General features: G+C 35.8%; 1 protein-coding gene across 3 annotated transcripts in view; it reads right to left on the bottom strand.

Moving 5' to 3' along the window:
• The window catches only part of unc-45 (unc-45 myosin chaperone), a 156953-nt gene that overhangs the window by 42038 nt on the left and 94667 nt on the right, over window positions 1-20248 (bottom strand). For all 3 annotated transcript variants that reach the window (XM_076488685.1, XM_076488684.1, XM_076488683.1), the window contains exon 13: window positions 13944-14085. In XM_076488685.1, coding sequence (XP_076344800.1) covers window positions 13944-14085 — 142 coding nt within the window. The remainder of the gene's footprint in view (window positions 1-13943; window positions 14086-20248) is intronic.

Genomic DNA, 20248 nt, shown 5'->3' with positions numbered 1-20248 from the left:
AACAAAATTCAACTAAAAATGATAGATTTACCTCAACATTAAAGATAGCAATAATAAAATACCTTCCTTGTTTAAAATGAAATGAAAGACTGTGATGTTACATATTATAATAGAATCTTTATGAATCTCCAATTTATTACATTACTTAAGTGTGATATTACAATTTCAAATAGTCAAAAATTTTAATTTTAATTTAGAAGTTAACTGAATTTTTATATTATCACAGATTTTTTTTTCTTTTCTAACACAAATATATTTTAGTATTAAAAATAATACATTAATAATAATGGTTATTACATATATTGGTTTATATACAAGAACTTTACAAACTTACAATACTGAGTCTTATATCCAGTCTAGAACTAAATATTTTATTGGCAATCCAGGTCCATGACAAACAAATTAATTCTAAGTTGATTTTGTAACACCTTGCTTAAGCTAGCTAGCTTGACTGGCTTCACATGACTGTTTTTTTTATTGATTGATGCCCTCATAGAAATCCTAATGTCCAAACTTAATTCACTGAAGTTGAACAGTTTGTAATGCTTGAAATCTATAAACATTCCTGGTCAAATTCTGTACTTTTCTGATTAATAAGAATTAATCACAAGTATTGCTTCTATGGCCTATAGTATACTGATGTAACTGACCAATAATGATAACAGTCTCTCAGTGCATCAGATTTTTGTACCAATCACACAAGATTCTTGAACTTTCAGCAATGTTGAAAACATGCTAGTCCTTTTATAACACAGATATTGTTGTTCTTACTCTCAAGAATCTTCTACTAATATAGAGAACAGGTGGGACTTGCGTAATACACATCCAAAACTATATGTCATGTGCATAAAAAAAAGTTACACTGAAACATATATAGATATTAAAATAAAAATATAACAGTAAACCTGTTATAGGGGAAATATAAAAACTCATATAACTGAATTTGGTAGCCTTTAAAGGTGTTTTTAAAATTTTGACCTCTCCTGGTAATGATTGGGGCAAAATTGGATAAGGCAATGAAACTGATTATTAAATGTTTATAATTTCAATGTTTTTTGTTAATTTTTTCATTAATTTTTTGATTATTATTTATATATATATATATATATATATATATACATATACTATTCATGCAAGTTAATTTATTTAGAGCATGCTTTTAAGCATTTCTCATTTAAAAATCAAAAGCAAATGTTCTCCAAGAAATAACAGCCACATTGAAGTTATGTTAGTCATAAAGAAGTATTATGAATTTAATCTGTTCTTAAGTGTACATCATATGCTGCTACACCAGTGTTTATTCACACCTTTCAATTGCTATAAATCTAAGTTCTATAATAACCAATATATATTACTTTCACAAAATAAAATTCATTGGATAACAAAAATACTGTATAAATATTCCACTGCAAAATTCAATCCATCAGCCTGAAAGTTAGGGCTACAATTATTTTCAGCTTATGAAAATGTAGAAAATTGTAGTTGTCAACTGTCCTGATTGTTAAACCATAGAAAATCTCAAAAATATACATAAATATAAGAGAACACCAGAAACCCTGATCTCTTTACTAAATAGCTCAGTAAGTCAGGGTTGCATCATCCTTTCAGACACATTTTCTGTATTCTCAAGATAGCATCATGAGACATATGTTCTCATTCAAATGACTATCCTAACTTGAAAGCTATCTTTCTTTTAAAGTTTAGGGGCCACTGTTGTCACTAAATTTGTATGGTTGAGTGCATTACATTTACTTTGCAGTCGGAATTCATTCACTCTGTAAAACATCAAACTCCCCTCAACTTTCTTTAAAATGTTGTTTGTCCATTGTAATAGCACCACTGCTTGAGACTGTCTGAATATGATGTTCTTGTTGGGCATAGTGCAAACACTTCTTATCTCATCATGACAGAACTCCTGGCTGATTCTGGATACTTTATATTTTTGTGTTGTGATGTGATCACACTGGTAGGAAGTGGGAAGGGTGGGCTGGAGGACACTGCCCACTGCAGCTTGTTTCTAGCCACTTCAAAGTTGTACATTTGGTACGCATTTTCGAAAATGCTGAATGGTGATTTATATGGCTCTTGTACAGGCACTCCCTGGTTATCCGTTCTTGAGAACAACATAAATTATCAGAGTTACTGATGGACCACACCAGAATTGTGTCTTCTCTGTATGAAAGCACTAATTACTCAATGGAGAACAGTTTTTATTTATCCAGGCATTCCCTTTTCTTACTTACCTCAAGATTACTTTGACTCTCCTCTCTGCTTAAATACCTCTTGCCAGAATGCAGAGGTATCTGTTTGAATAATTTCTTGTTAAAAACACCAGATAGAAATGAAATTCTGAGGAATTAAGGATACAAATCATCTACAACTTCTATAATACCTGGACTTTAACAGCATACCATTTGTTTGATTAAGTGGGGAAATTCAAGAATAAACCAATACATAGTTGCCCAATATCTACAACTAGAGACCTGAAACCTAGTATGTGGAATGCTAATTGTAGTTATTTGTCAAAAGTGGAAAGATTGGATTTGAAGTTTAGGCAAAAATAAACACTTTATTTATTATATGATCTTGTCCAAATGAGATCTTCAAAATTTCAAATATGAAAAACTATGTAATAGGGGAAAGCATAATATGGACAATACTTGTGTATAAAAATGTAGTTTGAATTCCACATTAGTTTTATTTATCTTTTTTATGCAACTTATCTTGTTTTCAGCCTTGTGTGTATAAAAATACTTTCCTATAATGTATAGGCTACCATGGATTTCTTTACCTTTTGTGTTTGGCACTTTTTATTTGTGGATACATTGTCTAAAAATTAAAGTTAATATTTTCCTGAACTAAAAATGTATTTACTAAAACACCTACCTCTCCTGACTATATAGCTATTCTTTTATATTGGTTTTGCAGGCTCTTGATGATATCTAATTTGCAAATTTCTACACCTTCAACAATGCTCTCTCTATCTTTATACTGTATATAACTGCTTCACTTAGATAATCAGTTTCAATACTTATGCTGACTCTTAGTAGGGAGGCAAGGTGGGAGAGTGTCAGTAGAAGTAAATATTATTGGAAATACATTTTCAGTTTAGTAAAATGTCAACTTCCAAAACATACTTACCATCCATAACTAGAGTCCTACACTGAAAAAGTGGAAGGACCAGTGCAGACATGATCCATACAGAATGTATCTACATACAACAGTGGTGTACCAAGATAAAAGTGGTACACAATTCAGGAAACTAGAACAAGTATGCTCTTCATCTGGAACTGAGTTTTGTATCAGAGGTGGAATAGTACATGAGTAATTATTGCAGGGCAGTCCCAATCAGATAGTCAAGGTTCCACACCTCAAGGTTGGAATTAATGGGTCTTGGTCCATATATACTATACTGGTGCATAGGGCTACTGGATAGTAATGTTATAATATAGGATCCTAATCCACAGCCAGAGAATGATGTGTTCACACCAATGGTATCACAATGAGAAAATAAGCAACACAAAAGTGGACAAAATTTCTCCTGCACCTGAAGAAGTCCAAAAGTCAACATCCCAAGCTTGGAAGGAAGGGAATCCCATACTCAACCAAAGAATCAGAACTCATCCAGTCTGAAATTATGAGCATTTATTTTCACTCTCCAACTGAGTGTGCAAAGTAAATTCCATTCGTCTATGGAATTATGGAGAGGATGTGGACCTCGTGCTCAACCAAGGGGCTATGATGGAATCACTTTGCATTCAAAATTATGAGGAGTCAGTGGACCTCTTTCCATTAACAACACACGAAACTAACATTGATCAAAGATAAGAGCTATGCACACTCCAACCAGATAATGTGTCAAATGTGTATCAGAATTACGAGTACGCTCTTGTGGATGCTGGTGCCACTCCTACTAACATCTAGGAACCCTACTAGGAGGCACCCCAACTTTGCTCTCTTCTCCAAGAGTGGAAGAAAACACTCTAAAACACTGGAGGAAAAGCTTCTGTACACCACCCAAGTGACTGGAAACTGGGTAAGGTCTCCCTAGCTCCACAAGTAGAATATGATTGGGTAATACACAGTGAGGAGACCTGAGGAATAGTGCAATAGATGAAAAAGTTCCCTAAATTTTCAAAAGGAAATGGATCCTGATTTATTCAATCTAATGATTGGTATGAACAGGCAGAACTCTCTTTAGCTATGTTCATGATAGTCCATGATAATATAGTAATACTATCTGAAAAGCAGCCATATGATCTTATAGAATGTCCCATTGCTACAGTATTGGCAATCAGTAGTAAGAATAATCAAATAGAGTGCTAGTGTGGAACTGGACTGAAAGAAGCACACCTGTCTCAGCAACACTCTCTAAAAATTGAGATCCAGTGAAAGCAAGATGTAAGGAACTCTGAAAAAGAGAGACAAAATTGTGACAAAAGTTACCTTCATTCTTATAATCCAGCTGATGTTGTTAAAAAAGGTCATGGGGTAGGGAAAAATTCCCAGAAGAAAGCTGTCCAAACATGTGTAAACATTAAAGAAAAGCACTGGGAGAAGTCTGAATATAAGCCCATAAAAAATACCCCACTAGATAAATGAAATACAGAAAAAAATGTGCTGAATCTGCAAAATAGATATTTTGGAATCCACCTCAATGGAAATGGGGAAATTTAAGATGTAAAGAGGATGAAAACAGTATGTCTTTACTTTTGCAAGTATTTTAACACATTTATTTAGAAAGAGCCAAAAACTGAAAACTGCCTCATACAAAAGACAAATTCTGAATATGCTGAGGTGTGACTCAGAAGGTACCTCACTTGTAAAGACCAAAATATGCAAGATGGATATTTGGGATTCCATGTTTATGGAAATTAAGAAATTCATGAGAAATGAAGGATTTTAAAGGAAATATAGTCAAGAAAATCACCATACAAAAAGTAAGTAATGTAACAGCTCCAGGACTAACAGTCCAAAACTAATTATTAGACTACAATCATTTGCAGAAGTGAAAAACAGATGGTAAAAGAATTGCATAAATGGATGTATCCCCTGTCATAGTTGTCAAAGGCTTAGAAAGAAAGGGCGTATCAGAATATGGCAAGACAGAAGGGGAGAGAATGTCCTATAAACAATTTATGACATCATGTCAGCAGCATAAAAATATATTTTCACCAAAACCAAGGCAAGAAAACAGATGAAAAGAATACAAGGTCTATCTCTCCCACCATCTAATAAAACAGTAAATCTTCCAGACTGAACCAGAAAAATCAAGGAGGAGATGAAAATAAGTAGACCCTCCTATACCAACAAGAGAGGACGAGACTCAAAAGGCACAAGAACAAGTCTCACATTATCACAAATTAATCAAAATGATGAACAGAAGAAAAGGAGTAAGATCCAAATTCTCTCCAAGATAAACAAAAAAGGCAACTCCAGAAGCCCTGTGAGAAAACATCCCATGCCAAATAAATGTATCCATCACTCATTAGATAAAAACATGGACAGCTCCAACTGAAACAAACCTCCTCTACCACAGAGAGACAATAAATAACAAAGCAAGGCATATGGGAGGTTGGACTAGTCGCCTTGCCAAAAACAGTAATATGGGAATTTATACCTGGAAATATGATGTCAAATTTAGTTTTATACTTTTAGAAAATATTATTACTGACAGAGTTAAATAAATTAAAACATGTATTTTTTGTTTTTTTAATTATACTGAAATCCACAAAGTGGCCTAAAAATCTCAATCCATAAAGTGATGAAGAGTAACACTTCATCAGAGAAAACAATGATCAACACTTTGCTCAGAGGAAGGGATGTGAGGCACTTATATACAGTACCAGAATAGAGGGTGCATTGATAATGGTGGAGAAATATGTAAATTAGATATAACAAGGGCATTTAAGTAGGGTATAAAAGAATGAAGCACAGGAGACCAATGCTTAGATAGGTAAAGCCAATGTTGAAGAACAGCTACATTGTCAATGGATGGTAAGTATGTATTGGAATTAATTGTTTTTCTCCTTAATTCATGTTAAATTTCAAAATAGAGGTAAAAATCTATCAGCAATATAATCATGCTGCAGTTTGGGCTCTACTTTTGCAAATGTCTTCTTTTATTAAAGTACATTTTACCTTTCTGAGAAAATAGTTTTCACTCTGTTAAATTTCTCTTTTATATGTGATGGTTTTGGTTTTCAGTTTTTGGCTTTGTTATCCAAGTAACTGCATTAAAATATTTGCAAAGGTAAAAACATACTGTTTTCATCCTCTTTATATGTTAAAATTAACACAACTGTTGTGTAATCTCTGCAATAAACATATAAGAACTTAACATACATAAGTAGACACTTCCCAAGACAGAAAGAGCAATGGTTTGGCCATTCACTAAATATGATCCTTGTTCAGCAAATCTGAGTTACCCTTGTGAAAGCAATCTCAGGGTTCCCATAAGTTGGAAGATTCAAAACACACAACTTTTCCACAAAAAAATTTCATATCAAGTTTGAGAAATTATTATTTACTTCACAAAAGTATGCATGTGTAGTTCCATTTCAATTTAAATAATTTCATAACAAAAGATGGCTTCTCTATCTCCCCTTGAGCCAAAAAATATCAGTTTCTGTTTAAAAAGGAAAAAAAAGCTAGCTTATTCAAATGATTAATATAGCAGACTAATTACATTAGAAATATAACATTATTTCAGTATAGAATACTGTTATACCCTATGTAACAGTTATTTAAGAGGTTTTAGAGATTTAAATTTAAAATTTGTCAGGTAAATAAAATTATTTGTAATCTTAACAGACATTCACTGTGTATTTGGATTAGTAAACTAAATTACTCAATACATTCAGAAACAAATTTTTATAAAAAAAATAATCAGTTAAAAATACAAATTTTTGTAAAGACTCACATACTGTATTAAAATATATAGTAAGGAAACTGTAATGAGTACAAAATGGTTATGAGCACAGTTGATTCAACTAAGCCAGTATGGAAGAAAATATATACAAACAATATGAGAGAAGAACCTACAAGCAATAATTACATTACTTATCATGCTCTAGTTTTATCTTACTCTACACCAGCAACTTTTATGAAAACAAAAATGAAAATCAGTTAGTAAGGAGACAGGTAACACTATATCCTTTCAGATTCCTTATCTGTCTATGTGTACACAGTCTAATTTGTTTGAAGGACCATTAAATTAATTGAAAAACAGCACTAGTATCTTTCAGTGTAATAATGAATTAAAAAATTTTAGTACATATAATTTGGAATAACGAATATGAAAACTGTGCATTGGTCATATACACTATGCAAAAAAAAGTTTTACACATGCACTCTTCCATACCGAAATTTCTCTGATTGTTGGCATTAAATTCCTTAATTAGGTTAAATTTCAAACTCCCTGTATCTTCAGGACATGCTATGCAGAGTACGTTCAAGGAAGAGGCTGCAATCATACATAAAGAAAAGGACTGCATCACAAAACATTACCCCTGTGTGTATGCATGCATGTTTCTACATATGTAGAATGAGAGATGAAATACCTACTGATGAGGAATTTTTAAACATAAAACAATTTAACTGATGAACAATAAGATATTTCAAAGTAATAACTGGAACACAGACATTATCTCAAAATTTCAAAGCTATAACAAAGCTTCTTCATAACCAACATCTGCAGTTTGCTTTCCTGCTACCAACAAATAAGACATGATATGGTCCCACCCTTTAATACCCTATATTTCCCTGAGGATGAGAAAAGCATGGTTGTTTGATAAACAATCCAATAACTATCACACTTTAACCTTAAATCCCTTTACAAGATTCAAAGATGATTAACTACAGTTAATCACCTGAAGTTGGCTTTTCCAGTCCTGATTCCAAGTTATTTGACGTTATGGCCACTTTCAAAAAGTAAAGTAATAAAAGTTTTAAAAGACTTGTAGCAAAATTTTAATAACAGCTCACCAGGATGACTAACAGGTAGTTCAAACAGCAGCATTAGTCACCAGAAGTTGGCCTTTCCAGTCCTGGTTTTGAGTTATTTGATGTTATGGCCATTTTCTAATTTCAAATTGAACAAGATGTACTTTGATTTCTAAAAGGGAATCACATTAAAAAAGGTCTAATATATAAATTAAAGAACTTAAATAGAATTAAAAAGATTAATGGCCTTTAAAAAACTAAAAATACTTCTAAGGTGGACAGTGTCACCATCGTCAATAACACTAATGTTACGGATACACCTTGGGACAGAACATGTATAAAATGGTGCTACTGTTGAGAGTCATAACAACAGCAAAAGAGTAAAATGTGGTTTATTATGATCTGTGTTTTACACAGACAAAACATTGGTGCCTCAGTCCCAGATAAAAGAAAACGATGAGTTAAAAACTGACCAATGCGTAGTCTAGTTAGAACAACCTCCTCTTTCAGATTCTTACAGAAGCAAGACAGCCAAAGTCCAATAGAGGACTTTATATGGAAAAGCTTATTTTCACGTTGCTCATTCCAAGTCGACTGCCAGTTGGCACAGAGCTGAGCCTTGAAAACAGGACGATAGTCCATGCATAGGACAGGCACAGCAGTGATAGTGCCAGAGCAGATAGATATGGCTGTGGTGTCAGTGAGCATGTTCCTGCGAATACCAACATGGCCCGGCATCCAGAAAAACTGGACAGAAGTAGATATTAAAGAGAAATGGGCTAGTTGGTTTTGAATATTGGTGAGAACAGGGTGTGAACTAAAATGAAGCAATTCCAGGGCCAAAAGAGAACTAAGCGAGCCAATATAAATAGTGCAGTTTGAGAACTGCATAGCTTCTTTGTGATCCAGGGCAAGAGAAACGGCATATAGTTCAGCAGTGAACACAGAAGATGTAGAGGGGATTCTGCCTACAACCACTTAACCACAACAAACCATGACAGAGCCCACACAGTCACCTGATTTTGAACCATCTGAATAAATAGGAATGGAAGGATGGTTCAAAAGATGTTAAGCAAATAACAGACAGTATTTCCATACAGGAGTGTCTGCTTTTCTCAGATGACTTAAAGACAGGTCATATTTGGGGACTGTAAAAAGCCATGGTGGGATGGGCTGACCAGCAGGAATACAGCAATGTTATCCAAGAATTGACCCAATTCATCCAACTGCACCTGGATACAAAGGTCAAAAGGAGCAATGACAGACCGTCTGTTTTAAAAAAGTATGGCCCTCTGAGGAAGAAAAATACAATCCCAGCTGGGATGCTTTGGCAAGGAACGAAGTTTTGAAGCATACAGTAAAGACAGTTGCAAACAGCGGAGGTGCAAGGAAGATTCATGAGACTCCATGTATAAGTTCTGAATTGGAGAAATGAGGAAAGCCCCAGTGCAGAGCCAAAGTCTTTAATGATGAAAGGGGTCCAGCATCTTTAAGGCCGAGGTTCTGGCACAGCCATAGACCAGCGATCTATAGTTGAGTTTGATCAAATAAGAGCACAATATATCTTTAGCACAGAACATTGATTCATACCTCAAGTTGTAAAAGAGAGGACATGGAGGATGTTCAGTATTCTTGTACATTTGACCTTGTAGGTGCTTGATGTGTGGTATAAAGGTCACCTTATTGTCAAAGATAAGCAGCACAACTTCACCGATATGGCGTTCAGGAATGGGTTAATACCCTATTGGCAGCAAATGTGCATGCAAATTATTTTAGAGAGAGAGCAGTTAAAGCCATTTGCTGTGGTCCACTTTAGTAAATGACTGAGGGCAGTCTGTATCTGCTGTTATATATACCCCATGTTTGACAACTGACATGAGATGTGAAAGTTGTCAACAAAGAGCCTATTTGCACAGTAAGAGGGAGTTGTTCAGTGATGGTGGAGTGCTGTCATTGGAACCCACACTGGGTGGGCAAGGGGAGGTTGTTTCATTCGAGGAACAAAACAAGATAAGCATTAACCATTCTCTCTAATGTCTTACAGAGACAGCTCATGAAAGCAACTGGATGATAGTTTGAAGGAATCTTGGGATCCCTCCCAGGCTTTGAAAAAGGTAGGACAGTAGCCTGGCACCATGCATCAGGAAAAGCATTCTCCTTCCAGATCTGGTTAAAAACAATCAGAAGAATAGCAACAAAAGGAGGAGATAGATGGTGCAGTATTTCATAGTGTACATCATCAGGCCCAACCAATAGGATGATTATAGTCATAAAGACAAGCAGCTCAAAAGGAAAGAGGTGATTGCTCTACCTGAATCTTGACGGCCAAGAAGGTGGAAGAAGAAGCAGAATCGCTTGATACCCAGCAAAAGCTTTCAACTGGAGTATATCGGTGATGCTCCAGGTATCAGCTACTTCTCTGCCATCAGTGAGCGAGATCAAGAGTGGAACAAAATTATATTGCTCACTAACCTTTCTAATTTTGTCCCATAATTAGACTTTGAAATTGGTGGTTGAAGATATGCTGTTTATAAACAGATTCCTTCTAGCTTTGATGTCTTACCCATTGAGCATGTGCACAGGCCCACTGGAAAGCGATGCGGTGTGAGAGTGTGGGATACCACTGAAAAGTATTCCAGGCCCATTTTTGAGCCTTCCGTACCATTTGGCAGGCAGGATTCCACCACGAACAAGGATATTGTGGAAAATGTGTTGAGACTTTTGGAATACACTGAGCAGCTGCTTGTATAATACATTCTGTCACTGCTGCCACACAGTCATCTACTGATGGCTTACAGAAGATGGCAGGATCAAGTTCTGCGAGAGCAGTGAAAGAGGGCCAGTTTGCTTGATCCAGCTTCCATCAGGGCATACAAGTTGGGTGGTATCGACCACGACCAGTCTCTCAAAATTATAGGAAAATTATCACTGCCTCGTGGATTATTGTCAACCCTCCAATAAAAATGAGAGAATACTGAAGGGGAGCAAATCGAGAGATCAACTGCAGTTAAGGACTGACTAGGTGCATGAAAACAAGTAGAAGAACTGCTAATGAAAAAAAGAAAGGTTGTGATCAGAGAGCATACACTGTACAGAGCGACCCCGTCTATTAATATCAGCATTTCCCCAGAGGAGATGATGCCGATTAAAGTCCCCAGGATTAAAAAGGGAGACTGCAACTGTTCAATGAGAGCATCAAGATCTGATTGTCACAGGTCTCTCCAGGTGACAGGTAAAAAGAATAAAGTGTGACAGGAAGACCCAAGGAAACATGGACGGCTATGGCCTCCAAGGGTGTGTTGAGTGGCAAAGACAGATTGGGCACACGCTGATCAACCAACAGTACCACCCTTCCATGCATTTGTCCATCACACAGCCTGTCATTTCTGTCAAAGAAACCCGCTGAAAGGTGACTGTATCTGCAGGTTTCAGAAATGTTTCCTGTAAGGAAAGACATACAGGATGGTAAGAAACAATCAGTGTCTTGATGTCATCCAGATTAGAATGTACACTTTGACAGTTCCATTGTATCAAGGTGGCCATTTTTATTTATGTGTAGGCAAACTGAGTGGAGAACCTTTCTGTTTATGACCACATCTTTTTTCTTTACTGCTTTTATTCAAGGAGGATCTATCAATGTCCATGGATCTGCCATGGGTCAATTGGGCAGGTCTTTGCTGTTGGAAGATGATTCTAGTGACTGAAGAAGTGAACGAATGATCATTTTGCATCCTGACGTGGGAGAAGAAGATGTACCTGAGGAAATGCCTGTATCTGGACCCAAAGGAAGTGGATCTTGGAATTGGCTGGAATATATGTGATGGACAAAGATGGATGTTGATGTTGATTCATCAACGTTTTGACCACGAAGGTCAAAAGCTTTTCATTTGTTTTGAGAACAATTCGTTTGGAGGCACAGAGAGATCTGTCTGCACTCCAACTGTAGTAGTGGAATGAAGTGCAGCAGCATGGATCCAAGATGAAGTGGTGGACAGCAACTTTCAAGCCTCAGGGTAAGTAATGTTTTGAATCATTTTCAAATACTGCACCTCTTTTTTCTTCCAACCACTTATGGCAAAGTATAATGGGTGAGAGCCATTGCAAATGATGCAAAAAAAGGTTTATTTCACACTCACAGGCATCATGGTCCTTGCCACTACAACAAGCACATGCCAGGGAACCACAACATGATGTCTTCGAGTTACTGAACCACTGATACTGGAAACATCTGAGAGGGTTTGGAATGTATAGAGCTCTATCCTGTAATTAAGATAACCTGTCTTGATGGTTGCAGGTGGATGTGGTGATGTAACTGTGAGAAAGAGGACACTGGTAGGCATCATAATTCCATCTTTGCGGAGTGGAGATACGTCTCACTGCAGAAACTCCCTGGTTGGAGAAACCAGTGAGAATCTCTAACTCAGGGATGTTCTTCAAATCGGTCTGAACAATAACTCCTCGTGATTAATTCAAAATAGCACAAGGTGTAACTTCAATAGGTATATCCCCAATTGCTTTTGAATGCAAAAGGAGTTCACTGTGTTGAGATGTGGATATTTCCACCAATATGTCAGTAGATTGAAGCTTCTTTACTGACTTTGGAGAGCCAACAAGTCCCTTCTGAATGAAAAAGGGAGATATTTGCCCTAAAGGTTTGTCTGAAAGAGAATGTAGTATAAAAAAATAAGATAGAACAGATGTTGAAGATTGCTGCTCAGAATCTTCAAGACATGGTCCATTTACCTATAGATTGTTTTTCACTATTTTATTTAAAGTTTTATTTGGAGGATCCATAATAAAAATAGGAATATTTCGGTGCCCACCGACCCCACTCACCATGGAGCCCCACGAGGGGATGCACTATAATGCCAAACAAGGACACTGCAGCAATGCCAGGGTTTTATGAGCACTATACCCTAATACCAGCATCAGATACAATGTCCACAACACCTGTTGAGAACATCCAACACTGGTACTTGGTTGATACTAGCCCAAGTGGACCAGCCAACTGACCCTAGGGGGCCACTTCAAGGCCACCCATCTACAGGAAGTGAAGGATAAAGTGGTGTGTTAGGGTTGGATCCCCTCAGCCACCAGGATCCTCTTCTCTCCTTCATGGGTCACCATGCACGGCAAACATGTGGGTGGATGTTTAAATCCCAGAGGAGGTAAACTGAAAGAACAGAACCTTCCCCTGGGAGGTCCCCTCACCACGTACAGTAATCGACACAGAGGGGCCCCTTGAGGACATTTACCCATTATTCATGGTGCTTACATGCAAATTTTGATTGAGATTGGTCCAATAGGCTTGGATGAGTTAGGGTTCAAACAGACACACATTTTGTCTTCACACATATATATTAAAGCAAAAAACTCGTGACAGAAAAGGGTAGAAATAAATCAAATCAATGTTGGGTTAGAAATACTTTCAGATTATCACTTGGAATTACAAATACCAGCAGAGAGTGAAAAACAAAAGAGCATTCCTGTGTATTCTATTACTCAACTCTCTGTTGATAATAAAAGAGAAAAAGAAAGATGTTTTTTTAAGAAATCTCTTCAATGGTAAAAATAATATCGGTAATAAAAATCATTAACAGTACCTAAACAAGACAAAAGCAACCAACTTCCAACAGGTTGATTAAGATGTTAAATGATGCATATAAATAAAACTTACTTACAAAAAAGTGTTAAAAAACTCCAAAACCACAAGGTGTAGAAAAAAAAAAGACAAAATGTAAAATATAACACAAATTAGAACATAATGACCTAGTCCAAAGTGAAAACTGATATTTAAACCATAGCCAGTACCAATGATAAAAATAGAAACAGTACAGATATTGACACTGAAAATGAAAAACACTAAAACTATTCGTCCATTATATTTAGCACAAGCATTTTAAACCAAAAATTTCTATCTGTTGATGAAATATACATCCCAGCTGCAGCTAACTGATTAATGATAATCTTATTCAATGTAATATTTTTTAGATCCATACCTTAGCTAACTCAATTAATGCTTGAATAGACACTTGGTCTTCTATTAAAGCTTCTTTCACTTCTGCATCTAATGTGAGATAGGCCAGGCCCTCTGCTGCCCACTTTCTCAAATCTTTGTCTTTAGCAGGGTTAACAAGTAACCTGTTAAATAAGTAACTTTAACATAAAAAATATTTTTCCTAAGAAATATTTTCAGTTATATCACTAAAATATTTTCCTTTTTCCTTGATATGGTGACAATGTTTATGCATAATTTATATATTTAAACAGTGAATATTACAATTATGAAAACCTGAATAACAATGATAATGCAATTATTTAAGAACTTAAACATTATTCTCTCTTGTGAAAAGTATACCTTGAGCTGATGTTTACAGTGAGATAAACCCTTATTTATATTATAATGTAAAAATTTGTTTTTGAGTTTTGCACAAAGCTATACAGGCTAGCTAGCCCTAATTTAGCAGTGAAAGACTAGAGGGAATGCAGCCAGTGATCACCATTCACTGCTAGAGCTTGGGCTACTCTTTTACCAATGAATAGTGTGACTGCCTATTACATTATAATGAATCTTGGTTAAAAGGGTGAGCATGTTTGGTGGGGCAGGGATTCAAACCCACAACCCTCAAATTATAGGTCAAGTGCTCTAACCATCTAATTGTGCTGGGCCAAAATATAATTGAAGTAGAGGGTATAGTTTTTTAATTAATCAAAAAAAAGTTAAGATTATAAACACTGAACAATCTGGATAAACAATTTAGCCTAAAACTTACCCAATGTAGAACAATTTTGAGCATACAGATGCTTTTCCATACAATGAAGTAAAAGTGCAAATCACAACTTTCTCCACAGTTACATTCAAAATTTAATTAAACAACTTTATTATTAATTCATGTTAATACTCTTGTGATGAAAACAGTTTATAATTAAATATTTTATATTATCGAAGTTTGTACTACTTAATTTCTAGAAGAAACATTGAAAAACATTTTTATTTTTCTGTCACATGACACATCTGTGCTTCAATTTTTCTACTTCAGAATTTTCTAACTTTAAAAAATGGACTTTTTCAGCTTTCAAACAGTTAGAAATATGAACTACAGTAACTGAAAGCAAGAATCTCAAATTTAAAGCTCCTACCTTCTTTATTTCCCAAGACATCAGTAACTTTGTTAAAACTACCAAAGAGAATCCCCCTTTCTTCATTTCTTAAATTGCTTGCTAATGAACTCTATGTGGCTAATGAACATGTTTATAACCAACAATACTGTCATGGAGAATTTCTTGGTTTGTGTTGACCAGATTTGGTGGCCTGAATAGTAACAGAATTTTTTAAATCTATTTACAGCTTACTCAGGAAGTTTGGATAACTAGTTTTGGACCCCCAAATTTGTGAAACTCAATTAGGCTCAAAGGAGATGAAATATTTTTACTAGAGTACAAGTTGCTCGAGTACACAGAAGATATAGTTTTCTTACACTGAAAAAGTATTTCAAATATCTACATTCCTCTTCTCGCAAAATTAGCTATTCTTGTTCTGTGCTACCCACTATGTGCACAAATTTTCGTAATGCATGCTACAAGCCTCCTTCTTCCACCTATTGGAGTCGAAGAAATGGGTAATAGATAATAGGTAATAGAAAAAGAGAGGAGCATATTTAAGTAGAAGAGAAATGTGGTATGATAGTGATCCTAACCATGGAAATATATATGTAACTTAAAACTACAAAGTATAAAAGTGGGTGAAACAATGCATGTGCCCCTACATGTAGAATGCCTAGGGTGCAAGGAACTATACTCAGTATATCAACTACATCCAAAATCATGGTGCTGGGAACTAACATCCATGTGGAGGTAGGATGATGACCACACCATCTTCTCCTCTGTTTAAGAGACCAGGGGAAATCTAGAACTGCTCTAATTCCTGTTTTATTGATCTGAAGACCCAACATTCAGTATTGTAAGGATGTTTATGAAATATAAATCAATTCCCCACCAGCAAAACTGACTAGAACCTTCCAAAAAGCAGTAACATCTTTGGTATAGAATACAAAAGATAGCAAAAAGGATAGAAATGGAACAATTCCCCTTACCTTATCTGTGACCAAGAACACAAAATAAATGCAATTGGGGGATGAATGTAGATAACCACAAAAATGTGTGAGGATTTGTGCTGATTGGTTTTTCTCTAAGTCCAAAATTCAGCCACAAGGTATCAACATCTACATGGGGATAGGATGAAGGATCCCAATTGAAGGGGTAAAATGGAATTTGATGTCTCATTCCTTTGTAAATGTATACTGTACACTGGAGGACAGCAATTCACCCACACCTGCAGAATATCACCACTCTACTCTGCACCAAATGGTTATAGCCATCTTTGTGTGGAACCTACTCAAGAGAGTGCCTTCACAGTTGACCTCCGAATGGTTTGGAACTGGAAAGTGGTAAAAATTTCCTTACTCCACTAGAAAAAATGGGAGGTGAGAATGCACTGGGAAGTCTGGAGGAACGTAATCACTTAGGTCAGGATAATGGGTGACCAAAAAACCCTATTTTGAGAAGCAGACCATACTAATTTATTAAATACAAGGCATGCTTTACCCATGCAGTCCATGGGTTGTATAGTTCAAAATGGGCAAGTTTACAAAGCAATTAAATAACAAGCAATATTGGAGAAAACCCTATCTAAACAGTGAACATTGTGAAGCCACTGAAGGATAATGCATCAGTCAATACGGCTATACAGTGCATTTTTTAAGTTGAAGAATACCCTATTAGGTACCATTTGTCACAGAGCAGGATCCATATAATGAATAAATGAAGCAAGGGCTCTTGAGAGAAAAAGAAATGTATGAATATAAGCTTACCCAGTCAAAGATGCACTGAAGCCTGAAGAATGGTCACAGGTGAAAGACAAAAACCCAATGAAGAAGAACTAACAATATGGTGTAAGTAATGGAAGACATTATTAGGTGCAGTCTACATGCTTGACAGTAGAATACCCTCCAATGGCTAACAAAATGAGATATCAGGGAAAAGATGAGGTGTTGAACTTTGTGAGAGGACACCTGGGACAAATTCTGAAAGGAAGAAATCAAGGAGGAATAAGCTAATCAAATCAAGACTAGAATCAAATTGGTACATGTAGAAGGGGAAGGATCCCAAACAGAGTAAGATTTCTGAAGAATAAAGAGTTAAGAATAGATACCATTGAAGGAAGCCATGCAGACAATATAACAATAGAGTACAAAGCAGACAGATCAGGATGAGGATGAAGGAGTTACAATCCCTAGCAACCTAGGAGGAAGGAACCATTTGGCTGCCATATTAGGCTTCAACAGAGACAAATGAGCAAGAAGGTTGGAAAGGGTAGACTGTTGTTGTATCAATGTAACTAATGATTTCAAAAACTCAGGGTTTGTGTCAAAGACGTGCTACTACATAAATAGGGTGATATGTAAATCCTGAAAAAATATGATGATCACATCACGACCTAGAAGGTCCCAACAAAAAAGATACCACATATGTAAAGCTTGAAACAAAGATGTCAAATGTGCCAATCTAGGGGAAAAAAGAGGAGTTTCCTCAGAAACTCCCTCAGGATTTTGGTACAGAATTCAAGGAAAGAGATGGATGATAAAGAGATATTATAAATGAGTTGTGTAAGACTATGGCAGGCAAAATGGAACCTAACAATTATTAGTGCAGAAGAAGACAGTGTGCATGATGATATGCAACAGCAGAGATGCCAACTATTCAAATGACTGAGTGTAATGATTGTAGACAGAGCCCTTTATCATTTGTGGTTACAAGGCCTGACCAATGTCTCTAAGCTGTTTATTATTATATTATTATTATAACTATTATTATTTATTACTGCTATAGATTACTCATTTATGACTGTGTTTTGTGTATTTAATAAATTAATTTTAAAAAATTCTTTTGAAATTATGTCTTTTATTTAATTCAAAGTAACAAACATACTGGTAAAAAAACATTGAACATGCACAAACAGTAAGCAGGAAAAGCCTTTGTGTAAGGAGTAGTTTATATCATATTTATGACACTTATTGTAATAGTTTTGCAGCTGTTGCAGCCTTTGCTTTCATGAGAATGTCTCTGGATGGTTGGGAGTTATAAAAACATTGTCCATTTGACTGCATACACATCTTATGTGTTATAATACTGCTCAAAACAGGTGCTCAAGTTTGATCTGAACTTGCTTTTGATTTTAGTCACTAAACTAAATATCCTTTCACTGTCAGCATTAGAATGGAAGATTGTAAGGATTCCAAGCATAACCCCACACAGAATGTCATATTTCTGATTACCATTTCCATCCTTAACTGTAGACAGCTGAACCCAAAACTTGTCAACATTCAACTGAAGGACAGTTTCTGATAAAGTATCAATTTGATAGTTCAGATATTGCCTTTCCAACTTTTCAATAGTGTCGTGCTCATGTGTATTGACAAGGACAGGATACCTGTCCGCGAGAAAGCGTAGAGAAAAGAAATCTTTGCCGACTTTCAGTTTTGGATCATCAACCTCTGAGTGAATCAGAAGTTCATCATTTAGAGGGAAATGTTTCATCATGTAATTTGTAGCTGCAATATAGTATTTCTTGACACTGGTGTAGAAGCTGATCAGGTCCAGGTCCTTTTCATATTTAACATTGTATTCCTTGGCAGCATTTCCAATAGAAACTGTCTCATCAGATTTGTGTAAAGATTCATTGTTGTAGTTAAGTTCAGTGATGTTGCCTTCAAGATATTCTGGCTTGATGTATCTGACAAGTATATTTTTAACTTGTGTAATCAGAATTCTATGCATAATGTGTATGCAAGGTTCTCTTTGCAACATCAAATTGGCTTGCTCAAATAGAGGAATTGCAGACTGAAGAAAAAGACAAAATAACAAGTTCATTTTGTTGTCCAAGAAAACTGTTAACTTATCTAACTTGCTCTGCACATAACTTTTCATGGTTACTTCCTTGCTAGCTTTCATTTTCTTCTCTTTTTTCATTGATTGTCTCTTCTTTAGTTCAAGGTCAGACTGCCTAAACATATAGTTATGTCAAATGTTTCTTTGTCTGCTTTTGTAGACTGTTGTCTTTTGTCCCTGTGTGGCTGAAAGGATATCTTGAGTGTGTCCCTGTGTGGCTGAAAGGATATCTTGAGTGTGCCCTGTGTGGCTGAGAGGATATCCTGACTGTTAAAGTCTTGCTGCCTGACTGAGCTGCACGTTTAGATCCTTTTAAATCTAGTTTTTCCATTTCACAGTGAAAATACTTCTTCAGTGGCTTCCACATGTCCAATATTCTGTTGAGGGACACCACAAGTGATAGCCATCTTGTGTTAACAAGTAGAATTTTTCTTGTTTCTTTGTCATACAATCCTTGAAACCTTTTGAAATGTTGTTTTCTGCTAGCACGTTTGTCCAGAAAATAGTAGATATCTGTCAATATATCAGAAACTGGGCAGGGCAGTTCTCTGGAAGCTTTCTGGGCAGCAATATTCATGAGGTGACAGGCACAGCTCATGAAGTAAATGCTAGGTTGTTGTCTTGAGATGTGTCCCATCACACCTTTAACTATACCAGACATAACTGAGGCATTGTCTGAAGAAAAACTAAGACAGTTTTCCCATGTAATTTTCCTCTTTGTCAGTTCATGGTCCAAAAGCTTGAAAATATTCTCTCCCATTGAAATTTCTTTCCATTCCACCATTGTCAAAAGAAAACAATTTTTCCAAGCAAAGGGTCAAGATATTGTACAACCACTGGATACATGTCTGTGGATCCATGTGTGGCTAAACTGTAAACACTGTTAGTAAGTATGCTTGAAATCATTTTGTCATCTTCGCAACCCAACATTTGTACAATGGCTGTAGTTTTGGTTCTAGCACTGCTGTATTTTTTCACTATATCAGAGTCTAGGAACATTTTTCTGAATAGATGTCCTGCATGATTGGCTACAGTTAGGGGTAAATTATGAGCAATGACGAATTGTGTGAGCATAATTTCTGCATTTATGGTTTCATATTCTGAATTCTTACTCATAAATCTCGTTATCTGCATCGTTTTTGTCTTCGCCTCAGCCTTTTGTTGGTGAGATGCTGATTTTGTATGGCTGGAACAATCATTTACCCACCATGTGCCACAGAAAAATCAATGTGACAAACTGTACAAAACGCATGACTGTCACTGACTATTGATGCAATGACCGGATATTTTACACTATACTCTTTCCAAAATTTTTGATTCACAGTTTTAGTCCTTTTAGATTTGCCAGAAACAAGAC

Source organism: Tachypleus tridentatus, chromosome 2 (genome assembly GCF_004210375.1).
Source record: "Tachypleus tridentatus isolate NWPU-2018 chromosome 2, ASM421037v1, whole genome shotgun sequence".
In the NCBI taxonomy this organism is placed as follows: domain Eukaryota; kingdom Metazoa; phylum Arthropoda; class Merostomata; order Xiphosura; family Limulidae; genus Tachypleus; species Tachypleus tridentatus.
The sequence above is the reverse complement of the archived record's forward strand: the minus strand, read 5'-3'. Positions and strand labels throughout refer to the sequence as shown.